Consider the following 18,060-nt stretch of genomic DNA (forward strand, 5'->3'; position numbering starts at 1 on the left):
CATTTCCCTTCGTATTTGCCCATCACACTCGACTACCTGTCAAACCTCTAACCGTGTGTGTGGTGTGGGGGATCGATTTTCCTTTCTGATTTTGAAGTGCGTTGGTATGCGTTTGGTGGGGGTGGGAAATGCGCAGACTCCGAATGTGGGATGGAAATCGTTCACTACGTGCGAACAGGGTTGACAATCGTCCTTCTCGTCACCACTGCGTGAAGATAACAATAAAACAATCTTCGTCCGAAAGAACAACGGTGACGATTAGCCTTTTCGTCGCCGACTGCGGGCGTCACGACGAAGCTCAATCATAAATAGTCACCCACCAACTTTTCCGTCGTCCCCTTTGTTCCCTGGAAATGAGCGACGACGGGCCAAGCGAACGCCAACTGGGAATAGCTTTTATTGGCGTTTCGGCACTTACGATGATGTGAAACCTCACTAGCTCAGTTGGTAAGAGTGCTGGATTGGCAATCTAGAGGTCCGTTGTTTGATTCCAGGTGCAAATATTTTTTTATTAACATCTTTTTTTTTGTGTGTTGCTGGTGGCAACATTGACTCCGTCGGCTAGATGCACTTGGACGAAGAACTAAACAAAGCGAATGAAGATTTTGTTTTCGTCACGACGCAAGCCCTTCACGACGATTCGCTGGCTTGAATGAGTCATCCGATGTGGAACGAGCAACAATGACGATCTAGTTTTCGTTCTCGTCGTCGACTTTTTTGGTCGTACGGCGACGATTTTCAGCCCTGCGTGCGAATCTGTTCTGTCGTTCTGGCAAAGTTTACTCCATTAGTTTGGTTTTACATTTCTAATTCGCTAGGCGTGTGTCCGCGCGATTTTACTCGATGGTTTCCGCTGAAATCATTTTTGGGTTTTGGTTTTCGGAGAAGGTGAAGGGAAATGTGAATGTCTTTGATGTGCGAGATTTGATAAAATGCGCAAAAAGTGAAGGAGTGTATTTAGCGGTAGTGAAACTCGACTGGCTGACTGAAAAACTAATCCGCGTTGGAAGTGGATGTGAAAAGCAATTACGAACCCTTGACCTGTCGTGATATTTAATCTCATGGGGGATGCTGTACACCTCACGTATAAATAACATTACAGTTCCTGCTGTTTAGAGATTCATGCCTTAATAGTACATAATAAATGGTGATAATGGAACATTCCAGCACAATAGGCACATTATCGTCAAGAATGGTATTTTGGACGCTAAAAGTTACACCCTGACACATACTAATGCAAGTAGTCCAGGATCATCTAGAATAATTATATACAAACATACATATGTATGTAAGGTGAAATTCAGTCATTGTAAATCCTTTATCATGGTGCAGAATTTCTGACTCTTATGTACAGTGTTTTTATGTGACGCTATGACAATCGTGGAGGCAAATTATTAATTGTAATATAATGTTACAAATAGTAAGGAATCGACCATAAATTACATTACGATTTGAGGAGCGGTGGTGGAGGGAGATGTTATCCTTCATGTACCTAAATGTTTCTTCACATACATATGAACTTTATAATACCTGAATTTTGGCTATGTTCTATAAATGGAAAGTTTGAAAATATTCCATTAGGACTTAATAACTTTTCTAAAAACTTCGTATCGTTTTGCGGTCTTCGAAGGTCTGATCATTTGAATCGTATGAAAATTTCCCAAGTAACCACTCACAAGCATTATGCATTACGCTAATTCAACCGTTATTTGCTAATGTAAGACAACTTTTTTAACATCTTCCAAGTAATGGAGCATTCAGCCTGCATTACGAAACCATTGAAGCATTAAGGGTTCTTGACAGTTCTATATAGTTCCATACACTGAACGAAAACTCCCGCCATGCATTTTGGCTGATTTTTGCCTCTTCCGGACCCCTTATTTTCAGACAAGATTTGGATGATTTTTATTTGATGCAGCCTCCTTCAAAATAAAAACAATTGGAATAATCACAATGCCAAGAAAGGATTTAAAATCATCCTTTCTTGGCATTGTGATTATTCCAATTGTTTTTATTTTAAGAAGCCTATAAGTGAATGTTATTCATTTCTTTTTCGATTTAATTTTATATGAGATTTGTTTCCGTTTATTATATTTTTTTTTATAAAAAGAAAATAAAAACCAAACACATCAAACCAATATGTTTACACCACTTCGAATGAGTGTAATCAGTTTCGTATGGAAACTGACACTGAGGAAGATTACAAGTGGTAGTCGAAATACGCGTATCTGTCAAAGGATAAGCAACATAGGGCGGAATTAAAAGGTACGAAACTGATTACACTCATTCGAAGAGGATATTCTGCTTAGAGGGTTCGAAAAGTCGGTACAAGATGTTTACACCAGCTTTTAAACTTTTAATTTCAGTAACTTTGATAATTATCCAGCTTTTTACGCTGGCTGCCATCAAATTTTAATCACCCCTTGCTGACATTTCTTGCCGCCACTATAATTTTTTTATGGATGGATCCAAGCGAACATTGTGTCGTTGATAATTTGCAATGTTTACGACGGAATGTCATTCTGGTTTTCTTTGTAATGGAAATTGAAAAATTTGGTATTTTATTAAGTAATTCATGATTTAAACTGAATAACTTTTTTGCTTTTCAGGCCAACGAAATGCAGATCATTGAAGATAGTTATTCGACACATTGAATTTCGAATTTAAATATACTGTTTGGAGAACTTTGTGCGGAATCTATATTTCCAATGCGAGACAAATGTCTGAGGAAGGTTTTTCATGATGTCTGGACAAAAATGGAACATTAAAAATGCAATGTACAGTAACCGGCCAAGCTTGTTCGACGGTTAAACCTGGTTAATTCCCTTGATGGAACGGGTCTTCTAAAATTATGATAACAATACAGTAACCCCACACCGATGAATCACCTTAATTTTGTACACTATTTATGAATCACCAAGTTGATCAAATGAGTGATCCATAAACTGTGGTCATTTTTGCCGATTCATAAATTGTGGGGTCACTGTAATTGTTTGAGTATTGTAGAAACCTCCTCTATGACAAGCATTTTTCCTCTGGCATCTATAGTTCCCAATCCCGATTCCCAACCTATCGTCATCTATTCGTAGAAGAAGCAATTAGTGGGGGGTCGGAATACGAGGATTGGGAAGTTTCTCTACAACTCTCGTCCAATAAATAATGGGAGTGACTGTAAAGTGACCCCATGAGTGACCCTAGCAAAATATCCTATCATGCTATCATGGATTTCAGATTCCACGACGTATGACCATCGCTAGACGTAAATAGAATTTAGGTTTAAGAAAACTTCATTTATTTCTACTTATGGCGGCACTGTATGTAGCTGTGGTGACGCCGAACGGATAGTAAAGGCATGCGAGGAGTGAAACCATTCCAATCGTTCCCGCGAGATGCTCCAAAATAGAAGCCACTCATATCAGCTGTCATTATCATTCGCGGAGAACTATCCACATTTGAGCCACACAATGTCGGATAGTAAAACTCTGCTGGAGCCTTAGCCAGGCCTATCAGTGAGGCTTCATGCCCGCCGTAATGAGATGGGATAATATTGAAAAAATGTGACGATTCATGCGATCTTTCATCGTATCCATAGGCTATACGAAGGACATCTTCTCAGAGGCGGCATATAGTTTCACAATTCCTAAAATCATACGAAAGAAATAAGTTTAAAGCGCTGTTTGCAGTTCAGAAGGAATTTTTCGGCCTATCTTGATGCATGGGAAATTCCTTGCCTGAATCGCCCAAGAAACCGTTTTTCTTCGATCACAGTACGCAGTTGCGAAGAAATCAAATGGCAGTCACCGTGGAAAGTTTCTGCCAGAAATCGGTCAAGAAGTTTCTTGAGCGATTCCTTTCAAACACCAAACTAGGCTTAAAAATAAAAATGACAAAATGAAACATGATTGATAACTTTTTGCAAAACAATCGCTGTGAAAATTGATGACAACTAAATCAACAACCTTACAATCAATACCTACTATGATCAAACTATAAAATATGGAAGCAAGAAACTTCAAAATCGAATCACCCCTTGTGGTTTTATAGCCAGCGTAAAAAGCTGGATATATATTACGAGATTGAATTTGGGTACGTGGCTTGGTGCGTTGATTCGATATGATTATGGGATGCATGCTGGGATAGATTCTAGAAACATATCAGATCATCTTCCGTCGTTTGTCACCTAAAACCAGAGCTGCGAGATATCAATCATGTCAGTTGACTACTGATTTTGCACCACCATCACTATCACGGTAGGCCGATCAATAACGATAGTGACCGGCAACGGCTTGATACTGACTCGCACTATCATAGCAACTGAACTGATATTTTGGCAATTGTAGCGAAAACTCAAAGTGTTTAATGACCAACATACAAAACTTGTTATTCTGTTCCAAATATTCAAATTTCATCACTTTAGGTGTTTATTCTGATTTTTAAACGTATTTTAAAGAAGGCATATCAGTGATATCTACCCGCCATTGCAATTAGTCCAGTTGTGATGGGAAAAGAAAAGTGACGGTGACCGGTGACTCAACAGAGCACACGCTGACTTGGATGGTGGTAAGCCTTTCAAAATCGGCGGTTTGTCTACCATTGATAGTGACAGAGAGCAACTCTGCCTAAAACGAATGAGTTCGTGGGAAGTTATCAAGCCGGCTTCATCGATCTTCACCGTACGGCATAGTCTTCAGAAATGCCGCGAATTCCAGGTGCCTGTTCATCTGTTCATCGACTTCGAAGCGGCATACGACAGTATCGACCACGCAGAGCTATGGAGTATCATGGACGAAAACGGCTTTTCTGGGAAGCTGACTAGACTGATTGAAGCAACGATGGGCGGTGTACAAAACTGCGTAAGGGTTTCGGGTGAACTATCCAGTTCAATCGAATCTCGCCAGAGACTGCGACAAGGTGATGGAGTGTATTGCCTACTCTTCAACATCGCTATAGAAGGTGTGATGCGAACCGGGCTCAGCAGCCGGGGAACGGTTGTCACAAAATCCTGTCAATTTGTGTGCTTCGCGGTCAACATGGAAATTATCGCCAGAACATTTGAAACGGTGGCAGAGCTGTACACTGGTATGGAACACGCTTGTATGGAAAAAATAAATCCTCGCTCCAGTCGACTTTTTAGATCCCATTTAGGTCCCATATGAACTGTGCAAAATTTCAGCGCAATCGGTAAAACTATAATTTAGCGCAAGCGGTTCAAAGTTTTCATAGGATTTACTATGGGAAAAGTTACACTTTCAGATAAAAAATCCCAGAGGTCGCCTCTTGTCTCCTTAATTCAAATCGATCAACCTTCTTATAGAAAAATTATTTATGAAATTTTTTTTCGAAGACCGCAAAACAATTGGATGCTTATGGAAAAAGTAATTGATTTTTTACCGATTAGCGATCCAACGAACAGCTCTTTGTTTTGTTTTATTAGCAGCACTGTCGCAAGGCACCTTCCAGGGCGATGTTGGAGAACGCGACGTGGATTTCCCATACGATTTGAACGCTCCTTATTATTGATTGTTATTCCTTTGCGTGCGAATTTCCGCGCCGCGCCGCGTGACGCGTCTACTCTGGCCGGCACCTTATGTAGTTTTTACACCGTGCATTGTCGCTTTGATCGTCCATGATTTTCCATAGCTCTTTGCGGTCGATACTGTCGTACGTCGCCTTGTAATCGAAAATGGTGCTTTGGGACCTTGTTTGAAGGACTTGCCGCACGGTGAAGATTTGGTTGGTTGTCAAGCGGCTGTCAACGAAGCCGGCTTGATAACTTCCCACAAACTCATTAACTATCCTTTGACAGATACGCGTATTCCGACTATCACTGTAATCTTCCTCATCGACAATTATTCACGCCACGATAGGTCCTGACGTCGATAATGTCGGAGAAGTGTCGTCCATCCATCAGGACGTGGTCAATTTGGGATTCTGTTTGCTGTGGTGATCTCTAGGTGTAACGATAAGGGAGGCTGTGCTGGAAGTACGTATGACCATGTTCTTAAAAGCGCTGAAATCAATTAGTCGTTGGCCGTTTTCGTTCACTGGTGGGCGCTGCACTTTCCAGTTGTCGGTCTAAATTCCGCCTCCTGGCCAAACTGAGCGTTCAAGTTTCCTATGATGATCTTGACGTCGTGTTTTGGGTAGCTATCGTACTCGCGTTCGAGCTGCGCGTAGAATCCGTCTTTGTCATCATCAGTGCATCCGAAGTGTGGGCTGTGCACGTTTATTATGCTAAAGTTGAAGATCGATCGATCACGCGCCTCTGCATGTCGCCCATCACGATTAAAGCTGTTCCCATCTCACGTGTGTTGCCGCAGCTCTGATAGATAATATGATAACCTCTAAACCAGAGATGCCAGATATACGGATTTTTGACCTTCTATATAGACAAGATAAAGAGTACAAAAAACAGATTTTCAAAATGCGACACAGAATTCTCCAGAAAGCATAAAATTCGTTATTTTCAATATATTTATCGAAAACTTTATAAATTGCTGCTTAAACTTTAAAGAATATATGAAAATTTGTACATTTTCACACATGTTTTAGAAAGAAAAATACCAGTAAAAATTGAAAACCGTCAAAAAGTAGTACATTTTTGTTAGTTTCTATTGAAACCTAGTACCACAGGCAAACAGACGTATCACTTGGAACAAAATGAGATAAGAATCATCGTCACAAAAACATAATCGCCCAATGCTAATTACGCTGTGGTTCGCAAATCCACTGAGTAGATAGCGGTAGTGAGCAAACGTCAAAAAGGAGCAAAAACGATGTGAGCGTCATGAGGGAGAGATTTGCGAACTACGGAATATTTGAATAATCCGTTAAAAAGCGAAACGATGGGAAGTGAGTAGAGTGAGACGCCTGTCTAGTAATCTCGGTGTCTGTTATATGTAACCTCAAATACGGCGATACAGAAAAATCTGTATTGATACAGATTTTTGCACCGCCAATTGCACCGTTGATCCTGTCCAACACACCTCCTGCAGCGCTACAATGCCGAACCCATGGTCCTTCAGTACATCGGCAAGTATGCGGGTGCTCCCGATGAAATTGAGAGATCTGCAGTTCCACGTACCTACCGAGTTTCTAATCACAAGTTCTTTTTGTTCGCTGGGGTAGTTGCCGTTGGTGTCGGTTCGGATTCTCTCGTTGATTTTCCTGTGCTTGTTTTTTACGGCTAGCTCGCAGGGCCGTTACCAAGGATTACCCAAGGAATTAACCCAAGAAGTAACCCTCAAGACATTCCCGAAGAAATCACATAAGTAGTTTCTGTAAAAACCTTTACAGAAGCTCCGGATAAATATCTTAAGCAACTTCTCAAACAGTCCTTACTGCCATCTGCGTATAAATCCCTAAAGGCATCCCGAGAGGAAATCCTGGAACATTTTATAAAATAAATCACTGAAGGAATCCCTATTGCAATCTTTGAAGAAATCGTCTTGAGAAATCCATGGAGAATTCCTGAGAAAAGTACTGGGGAAATATCTGGAGCAGTTTAAGAAAAAATCACAGCAGAAATGGGTTGATAAATTCTAGCATGAATTCCAGGAAAAATTCCAACAAGATTTTCTAAAGGAATTTCAGAAGCAATACCATGAGATTTTCGTATAGGAATACCAAGAGGTAACCCTAGGAAAATCTCAAGAGGGAAATCCAATTGGGAATCTTACAGATGAATCATAGTGAAATCTCTAGAGGAATACCTATACGAGTAATAACTGAAGGCATTAATAGAGGAACATTTTAAGAAATTTCTATAAGGATCCCTCTGAAGGAATAATATTGGAATTATTGCAGAAATATATATGGTGGTGGGCAAGATGGGTCAGGGGGCAAGATGGGTCAGTACCGTTTTCAACCATACTATTTATTTTTTTTAATCTTTCTATAACTTTCCCAGATCAACGACGTGGATACACAAAAAAGCAATATATTGTTTTTTAAAATTCTTTACGTTTCTTACGCAGAAAAAAAAATAAAATATTTTTTCGTTATACTCCTTATGCTATACATTCCATATAACTACGTGTAATGTGTAGACGGGGCAAGATGGGTCACCCTAATTTTTCGGTATGTTTGCATAGTTTTTAAAAATGTTTTATTTTTCATAGAAAGGCTATTATGTGACCTTCATTATCGAAGCGACTAGAGCGCTGAAAATTTGTGAACATATTTTTAATATTTTTCTACAAAAAATATAAGTTTTCAAAGTTTTTTATGGCTACCTGAATAAAAATATTCTATTTCTGAGAATAATCTACCGATATTTTTCAACACTTCTTTCATGTAATCTGTACGTATGTGAAGCTTAGATGTATAGAGAAAAAATAGAAGATCTAGTATTTTTTGTTGGAGAAAAATCGAATTTCTGATAGCTGACCCATCTTGCCCCCGTAGAAATGAGGTGGGGCAAGATGGGTCATGTTTTGACAATTGTTTGTCAAGAAGCAGGTTTCAAACTGTATGACCTTTCTATACCCTTATATCATAGCTGACTAGTGTATCTGGAAGTCGTGATAGAAAACAGAGAAATGCTATTTATATTCAGAATGTTATAGGGATCCATTTCTTAGGTGACCCATCCTGCCCCCACTTACCATACAGAATTCTCTGAATATTTCACTAGAGAAGTTCCTGTAGAAATTAGTGGATAAAGTCCTTCAGGAATAGCGGCAAGAATTTCTGGAATAATCTCAGCAGGAGTTTCTGAAGGAATCCCTGGGGGTATCACGGTAAGAATGCATGAACAATAGTTAAGGTTCTTATATAAATGTCCAGAAAAATTCTTGGAGGAACTCCAGCAGAAGTTGCTGGACTATCAAAGCAGATATGTATGGAGAAATCCTATTAGGATGACTTGAAAGAATCGCTGAAATCCCTGGATAAATCCACGTAGCAATTGAAGGAGGAATTATTGGAGAAATCCTTAGAGAAACCCCTGCATACATCGCTGTAGGAGTTCATGTATTGATCCTGCAGGAATACCAGCATTTTTTTAGGAGATATCCTAGCAGGATTGAACGAATCTCAAGAAAAGCTACTGGAGAAATCACAGGAGAAATGCCTGGAACAATCTTAATGAGACAGATCTGAATGAATTGTTATAAAATTCCCGAAAGAATTCATTTAAAAACTTTCGGCGGAATTCTTGGAGAAGTACCAGCAAAAATTTCTTACAAGAAACGAAGCAAAAATTCTTGAAAGAATCGCAGCGAGTATTTCTGGGGGAATCCCGCCTCGAATTCCTTCAGAGTTTCTAATGGATAAATTCCTGGAAGAATTCCGACAGTTATTTTTGAAGCAATCTAAGCAGGAAATCTACAACACAAATCTGATAATAAATATCTGGATCAATCCTAACAAGTAAGTAGGAGGAATCCCAGAGATGGCGGAAAGAAGAAGTAAATTGGTTGACTTGTAACAACAGGCAGGGTTTATTGTTTGTTCTGTTCCAGAGGAAATAGGAAGCAATCAGTGAAGTACTAGATTGAAAGTAGTGAGCTGGATTTTTGTATGGTGAGATGATCAATTCTCCGTTTCTGCAAAGAAATGCTGCAAACAGCGTGGGTTATATGATTTCTTGCCTAATTTGATGCTGTTTGAGCAAAACTTTGGATAACTGTGTTGTAGAAGTTGCAAGAAATAAACAATACAACAATACAGTTACCCAAACTTTTGCTCAAACAGCATCAAATTAGGCAAGAAATCATATAACCCACGCTGTTTGCAGCATTTCTTTGCAGAAACGGAGAATTGATCATCACACCATACAAAAATCCAGCTCACTACTTTCAATCTAGTACTTCACTGATTGCTTCCTATTAAGAAGAATAGTCTTTAAGCCCATATAGCCGATGTGGAAAACGCACGTGCAATCAGCAAAACCATGCATAACCGTTTAAAATTTCATTCGATTCGCTTCATTGGTTTCCAAGATATGACAGTTCAAAAATTGGTTGTCTAAAAAAATACGAGAACGGTTCTAGCTTCGCGAAATATTAACCAATCGAGCTCATATTTGTACCAATATAATGCACATATAATAGGTTGACAAACAGTCAAAATTTGAGAATGTTTGATGCACTCTATGAAAAGTTACAGCATGTCGAACTTTTCTGTGAGAGAAAAAAAAGTTGCCTATCTCAAACATTTTGGCCACCACCTGTATATAAATATACATTACATATTTTGTATGTCTCACTTTTTCCGAGTCCAGCCTTTAGGTTAGTCAAATTTACCAAAAGAATATTTATGTATGAGTGCTTCTTTTTCTATTGGAGTTGTTTATTTAAAAAAATACCGTAAACCGGAGTCAAATTGATCAGCGGGTGAAATTGATTACTCGGGTACTAAATTTTTAGTCCATTCCAAGAGCTTTTAAACGTCGTTATGATCATAAACTTCTTATATAATCCATGACCTAATCTTATTCATAGATGTCTAGAAACAAGTGTGGCCTTTCAATTTTTTTGAAGAAAGTTGTCCTTACTTTATGGTTTTGTAAGATTTTCAATGTGTTTCATACTTAGCTGAAATCATTGGTTTTGTACAAATCAAAGTTGTAAGAGTTTTGATGCGTTTTTCAGACTTAGAAGTACTAATTTGTCCTGAAGTGGCATTTTAAATTTTTGGATTTTTTGGACTTTAATATAGTTGAACAAAATTCTGTCACACAGTTTCATAGAGATCCACCCGGTACTGATGTTTAAAACATGTTTTAAAGTGATCAATTTGACCCTAGATTACGGTATCGTAATTCCGCTAAAAGTTGACTTAAACAGAGTGATTAAAAAGTCTAAGACCTTTTTCGCATACTCAATGTCTCTAGTCTATTTCAAAACACTCCTGCTCATTTGCACCTTTTCATCCATATATCCACTGATGTGATGACCTTTAACAGTCTGAACACCTGGCCGACTGTCATTCACAAGCTGTCTTGCACATTCGAATCACAATGTACAATATGCTCTGCTTAAAGATCTAGGAGACGTGTTTAAATGCTTTAGTTTAGAAAATCTTCCTCTCATGAACTTATTTTTTTTGCCGTCGGTATGGACCGGTCAAATTACACTCACCGAAGAAAAACAAATCTCTCATCCATGGTACCGAGCATGTAGGGTGGGATGCATATCCGTCAATTTTAAATCATTTTACTAGACTTTCGTTGAACTGTTATAAATGCATTGTCAGGCTAACTAAATGCAGAATAAGTGCACAGTTTTTGTTCTCAATTCGATAAACTGGCTGAATATGACCAATCTACGCTGGGCCCTAGTAAGACTTGCAGGCAAGAATTACCCAGAAGCAACAGCACATGGCGCTACGCGACAGTCGTCGTATATATCTTAGTAGATTGGTGACGTCCGTCCTACCGAGATTGATTCACCCGTTGAAACTTGGTAGAATGTTTATGTCTCGGATGTGCTCTTCTCTGGCAGAAAATTCCTACACGGTTTCTCTTACTGAGCGCAGAATTGTCGCCGCCACACCGCCAGTATGTGGTCAGTCAGAATGACGCTCCGATTTTCCCGTTTATTAAAAGTAAAAATTTTCAAAAGTAATTTTAGTCTGTCGTTGTCGCTTGACCCACACGATTCACGCTCTCCTTCACGGAGAAAAGGTTTTCCTCCTTTCAGTTCCTTTTTATTTCTTTTGCCAGTTCCTGTCCTGTGATTTTAGTTTGAGTCCCTCAGCATAATAATTTATTGCGGTATACAGCTTCTTAGCGGTAAATGGGGTTTGATAGTTAATAGTGCTTCGAATGTTTATGATTTGCATCTGACGAAAACCGTTCAAGTGAATGAAGTTTTTTTTTATATAATTAGAGTTTGTGCATCGCATGCAACGTTTCTTTTTTGGAGAAAAATATTCCTTGCAAAATTTGGCAGCGGAGGGGCTCAGTGTGTTATTTATAGAAACCAGGAGATTAAATGTATACGTAATAGCTTTACATGTTCGCTGACGCGTAAGTTTCGGTTTTCAAATTCAAATCGTTCGTCGATTGCTGAAGAACAAAGTGTCGCCTAGTCAGTTTCCTCTCTGCTGAATCTGTTAATGACAATAGCGGTCGATCACGGTGATGAAATCATAACCATTTTTCTATTTTTACACCAAATCTATAGAAGTGATTTTCCTTCAACCTAGCAAATAAGCTGAAACGAAAATAGCAAAAATCTTTTGCGTAGCAAACAAGCACACTCTGTAGAAGAAGGTGAATAGATAGAAGAAAAGCGAAGTGGTCATGGGAGATCAAATGAGGCGCAAGAATGTGACCAAAGTATAAAGAAAAAATAAGTTTTACACGATTTTCCATACTCTGAAGATTATGTAACAGTTGATGGCCAAAACGAAGCGAAGAACGTGATTGCAGCAAGAAAGTGAAGCAAAAAGAAAGGTTAAATTGAGTGCACTTAAAACAACCAACAAGTAATAACCTAGTCATTTCGGTCAGTGGTGCGAAAAGGAAAAATTGAGTGAAAATCATCGAAACGCTTGCCGTGTGGCCGGTATCTTTCTATATGGCAAGCGGCAAAAATAGAGGTGAAAACTGAAAGTTTTTGCTGGAAAGGCATTTACAAGTGAACGGGAGGCAAAACGGCAACTCTTCCCCACGCGGTTGTGGTGGAATCGATAAAAAAGAGGCAGGAAAGAAAGTAAAAGTGTGATAATCGCCGGGTCGGAAGTTCCAGAAATTCGCCACGAAAATGGCAACGACGGCCAACAGTCGGCACAGTGAGCCGAACGGTGGCACTCTGGGGCCCCGAAAAACACTGATCATCATGGTGACGGTGGTGGGATGCATTGCGATACTGTGGCCAAAGGTTTTCTACCCGATGATGGTTGGGCCCACGCAGACAAAACCCATCGTCAAGGATCATCGCGGATCAGGTGAGATTATTGCTAATGTATATGATAATCTGAATACGTGGAATAAGTCATGAGAAGTATTTTTCTTGCAGCATTAGAATTACCGTAATCTGGGGTACCGGGATTTTGGTACAAATTGAACGACTTGAAGAATATTTTTAGTTGTCATATAACTATTAAAACTAAACTTTGAACAAAAGGGCCATTAATAGTAGGTATTCAATATTACTTACTTCGCCCAGCATTACAATTTCATAATCATCATTTATTTTTGTTGATGTCTTTTGGCGTTGTATACAAATTACGATTTTAGCTTTTAGACTTGGGAGTAATAACTCAAAAGCAGGTCCTTTAGTTTAATTAACGAAAACTAACGCTTTTAAGTTATTCCTCTGACCGCCAGTATCATCAAACATAAATAGAACCTTCAAGAAAATATACAAATTACGCAACAATTAAATCTCTTATCCAGGCAAGTTTCTTCTATTTCATATCTCTGGAATTGCTCATTGAAATAATCAAAATGTCCGCTATGAAATGAACCAGGGATTGCCCATTAATTACTTAAGGGTTTGGAAAATCTTACGCGTCATACAAAAAAAATCCATACAGAAAATTTTACAAGGGGGTGAGGGTATCAAAAATTCATGAAAAGGCCTTTAATAAATGGACTGCACCTTAACTTGGCCGTCGTCACAATGTTAAAGGCCATATACGGTGGCTCCTTTGTTTTGATGCGGTTATTGCCAGAAAAAAATAGCTCACCATTGGTCAAGTCGCAAACGTTGTCTGCTGATGAGATCATAAATACATACGAACTCTTCGCAACATGTGACGCTTGGGTACCCATTTATCCTTTCATTTACTGCATCTCGTCTTGCTGGAATTCATCTACAAGTCCTTCTTGAAATTCGTCCAAGAATATCTGCTTTATTCGCTATAGGAATACTAGACGGAATGCAACCATAAATTTCCGCTGGAATTAACCTAAGATTTCCAGATGATATTTCTCCAGAAATATATCATGTGATTTCTCCAATCGTTCCTTATGGTATTCCTAAGCAAAAAAAATCCAGGTATTTCGCCTATTATTCTTTCATAATCTCCAACTAGTTTTCGAGGGTTCCTGTTAGTGTTCCTTTAAGAATGCCTGCTTGAACTACAGCAATAATTTCTCTAGGGGTTTCTACATTGATTCCTTAAGAAAAAGGTTGAATAAAACAACCGAAACCGTCGGATGTAGAGGTAAAATAGTTTTCGCTGATTTTACCGACTGAAAAGGCCGAAAATCCCTAAAATTCCTTAAGCAATTTCTCCAAAAATGTTTACCATGGATTTTCAAGGAATTCTTCCTGTGTGAATATTGCAAGAGTGTCTGCTAAGATTATTCCAGCTATTCCCGATCAAAGTCCTTCCTTAAATTTTTGCTTGGATGCCTCAGGAATTCATCCTTAGGTTCCTCCAGAAATTAGGTTCCTTTAGAAATTCCTCCGGGGATTCCTTACGGAATTCTAGTAGAGATTAGTTCAGGAATTTCTCTGGAATTTATCAAATAATTTATACTTAGATTTCTTCGGGGAATAGAATCCTTATAAAGGATAGCTCTGCCCGAGCAGAAGGGAATAACAACAGCATAATGACCTGTGTTATTTGGATAAAATAACTGAATAATAGAATCGATTATTTTTAAGTTATTAACATAACAGATGATGTTATAAACTTGTCTGTCATAAGCGGCAAAATAACAAATATCATAACAAAAAAATGTTCTTGGAAAACCATTCTAATAACTTGTTTTGTTAGTTTCAATAACAACTTAATAACAGTGCTTTTGGAAAGTATTCCAATAACAAATTTTAATATTAATTTGTTATTGATAATAATTGGAAAGCAAAATTTGTTATTATATCAAAATCATAACTAAGTAAATTATGACATTAATTATTTAAAATTATTCACTTTTTCTCACGAACCCACAAATAACATGAGTAACAATACTGTAAATGATCGAAAAATACTACTTCCAGAAATTTCTCCGAGAGTTCTTCCACGAAATCATTCACAGATTTTCAAAGAGTTCTCTAGAAATTCCTTCAGAATTATGAACAGAATTCCATCACGAATTTCTTCAGAATTTCCAGTGATTATTTGTCCCGAATTTCATCTTGAGATTTCTCTGAAAATTTCTTTGAGAATTTCACGAGGAGTTTCTTCTGAAGAATTCACCTGGAGTTTTTCAAAAGATTTTGCCAAGAATTCTAATAATTGCTCAGAAGTATTACTTTGAATTTTTTAAGAAGATTGTGCCAGGAGTTCTTTTGAAGACTTCTCCAAGGTATCGAAGGGTTCCTCCAGAACGTCCAAATGTTTTCCCAAATATTATTTAAGGAATTTTCAGAGGATTCGTTCTGAAATTTCCTTCCTAACTGAATACAAAAGAGGAACAAAACAAAAGGACAGATCATTACCTATTATCGAGTTTTCGCTGTTTCTGTTACTGTTGTTCTATTGTTGATAAGTTGATCAATAGTACAACAATAACAAAACTTGTTCTTCAACAAAACATGTTATTGAAATGTAATTGAGTGAGTGTATATCAAAAGCTTGATTATAACTAAATGAGATTGTCCAACAAAATTTGTTATGGAAAAGCTATGCCTTGATAATTAAATAATAACGAAACAAGATATAAAAACAGGTTATGTGATTTCGTAGTTATTAATTTGATATTCTCCTCTGCTCGGGTGGAGATTTTCAGGGGTTTCCTTTGAAGATTTTTCCACGGATTTACCCAAGATTTTTTTTTCAGGGATTCCTCCAGTGATGCTTAAAGGAACACCTTGAGGGATTTTTCAAGGAATATCTTTAGCGAATCCTCAAAGAATTTCTGCATGGGTTTATCTAGGCATTTTTCCAGGTATCAGATCAGTAGGTCGGCTCCAGAGGCAAGTTCTCTTCAATTTGAAAAATTTGTGCCATCGCCAAGAATACGAGCCTATTCATCATTTACCTAAGAGAGATGGAAGGAAGGTATAAAGGATGGGATGGGAAAAAGGAAGGTAAGGGAATAGGATCATCATAATCGCATAAGCTTACTACAACGGGTTCAAAAAACGCCCTGAAAAGGCACAGTGAAAAGTGCGTAAAGCGTAAAGTAAGCCTGTAGCTACTTACCACAACGGGTTCAGAGCAACAGAACATCCTGAAGGCTCAGGTTTCATACTAAGGTCAGTTGCACTTAATCAAGTATTTACCGAGTACATGGAAACGCTGTTTCGCAATACCTAGATAGAATGATATGAAGTTCCATAGTCTGATTCCCAGCTAAGACATACAAATGAAGCAGCCTGTTGAGGCTTGTCGTGGGCAAAATCATATGTAGGAAAACCACATTGAGTTATCTAAATTGCGCTAATGCTACGAGATTCCTTAAAAGTGGCGACAAAACTCCTGCATGGGAGTATCCACAAACATTCAATTTACTAATCGCTGCTTGGGGTTATGCCGAGAATAGATGTCAGTTTTTGAGCATTTGGTAAATCCAATAGGACAGATCGATGAAGTACTAGATTTGTAGTAATGAGCTGAATATTAGTATTGTGAGAAGGTCAATTCTCCGTTCCTGCAATGAAATGGTGCAAAAAGCGTGGGTATTATGATTCCTTGCCTAATTTGATGCTGTTCGAGCAAAACTTTGGATAACTATGTTGTTTATGTTGCAAGAAATGGAGAAAACAACAACATTGTTGCCCAAAGTTTTGCTAAAATAGCATCAAATTAGGCAAGGAATCATAATACCCACGCTTTTTGCGCCATTTCATTGCAGAAACGGAGGATTGACCTTCTCATCATACAAAAATTCAGCTCATTACTACAAATCTAGTACTACACTGAACGTGCCCCATTGAAAATCATTAAAAATAAACAGGAAATCCTTGCGGCTTCCAATATGGAATCGAAAGGTACGTGTTCAAAAGTTTTCTTGGAAGTCCAAGAAAACACCCAAACAAGATTGCTTTTGAGTGAATGCTTTCTTGATATCGATGCTCGACAAAGCGTTCTAATCATTTCAGAAGAAAGAGCCCAAACTAATATGTCGGATCTTCATACCACGTATTATCCACTCCCGGAATAAACTTGACAGTATAATCATGGCATCTACGAAAGCTAAAAAAAAGTTTTTACGTACAAAAGTGCTGGAATTGAAATGAAATGTTACTATTGTTTAACGCATAGTTTTTCCGATCTCCAGTTATGCGTATTTGTCAGAGTTTTTTGGTTACCGTTAGGATAGACGGGGCGAGGGGACTATGCCAACAAAGCATTCCAATACCGTATACGACCACAACTTTTTAATGGTTAGACCAAATAAAATGAAACTTTCAAACAATACCCCTACATACATAATCCACTTTCAGAAAAAAATCATTGCAATCGGTTTAGTATTTCTGTTCCTAGATCAATAAAATATAAATTTTATTTCTATTCTTTGTTTGCACAAGATTCCCAAAATCTAATTTTCTAACATCGTAGATATCTCCGCCAATACTTCATCGATTGCTCTGAAAATTTCATGGTATCATCTGCACACACTATACTGTTAGCGGACATTTTGATGCTTGCAATCAAAAGCTATACACTATTTTCCGTGGCGCAATTTGATTCCGTACACCCTTTATGTGATTACAATCCAACGGCTCAACTGAAAACACAAACCCAAAACAAAACCGTTACTAGATGTCCTTGTGGCGCTCTTGGACAATCAGTATCAAGATCAGTATATCATAAAATGGTTTTATTTTGCAAACAGGAACGATTTAAGGACAAGGTATTTGGAATACATTGCTCAAAATTTCTAGAGCACCGTTGTTGGGGCGGTTTTGTAGTGAAACTGGCAACACTGCACCAATTGGAAAGTAGTAGCAAAGAAAACGATGAAGTGAGCAGTTTGGAAGTAGAATCCCTTTGCAAACGGCGGATTTGTAGACTTAAATGTAAGTTGCAAACAATGTAAATAGAAAATATTTTGTTAATAAATAAATATATATTTCAGCATTGAAGCTGCATAAACGAAATGCTGCTGTCAATAGGTGTTAACAGATGCAAAGGTGATGCTCTCAACAACCGTTTTTTTAGAACCTTCGAATGGATTTGGATTAAAATGCATCACGCTGTTGACAACCA

The 18,060-nt window shown here is 38.1% G+C and overlaps 1 protein-coding gene across 17 annotated transcripts in view; it reads left to right on the forward strand.

The window, feature by feature from the left end:
- The first annotated feature begins 750 nt into the window (after positions 1-750).
- Positions 751-18,060, forward strand: part of LOC109431650 (titin homolog) — a 113,509-nt gene continuing 96,199 nt past the window's right edge. For 8 of the 17 annotated variants that reach the window (XR_003897815.2, XR_003897816.2, XM_029874538.2 and 5 more), the window contains exons 1-2: positions 11,557-11,737; positions 12,132-12,897. Coding sequence is in view for 15 of the 17 variants with exons in the window: in XM_029874538.2 (XP_029730398.2) it covers positions 12,714-12,897 (184 nt within the window). In the remaining 2 variants the exon portion in view is untranslated. The other 9 variants (XM_029874540.2, XM_062852605.1, XM_029874541.2 and 6 more) reach the window with 9 other exon arrangements.

Source organism: Aedes albopictus, chromosome 2 (genome assembly GCF_035046485.1).
Source record: "Aedes albopictus strain Foshan chromosome 2, AalbF5, whole genome shotgun sequence".
Classification (NCBI taxonomy): domain Eukaryota; kingdom Metazoa; phylum Arthropoda; class Insecta; order Diptera; family Culicidae; genus Aedes; species Aedes albopictus.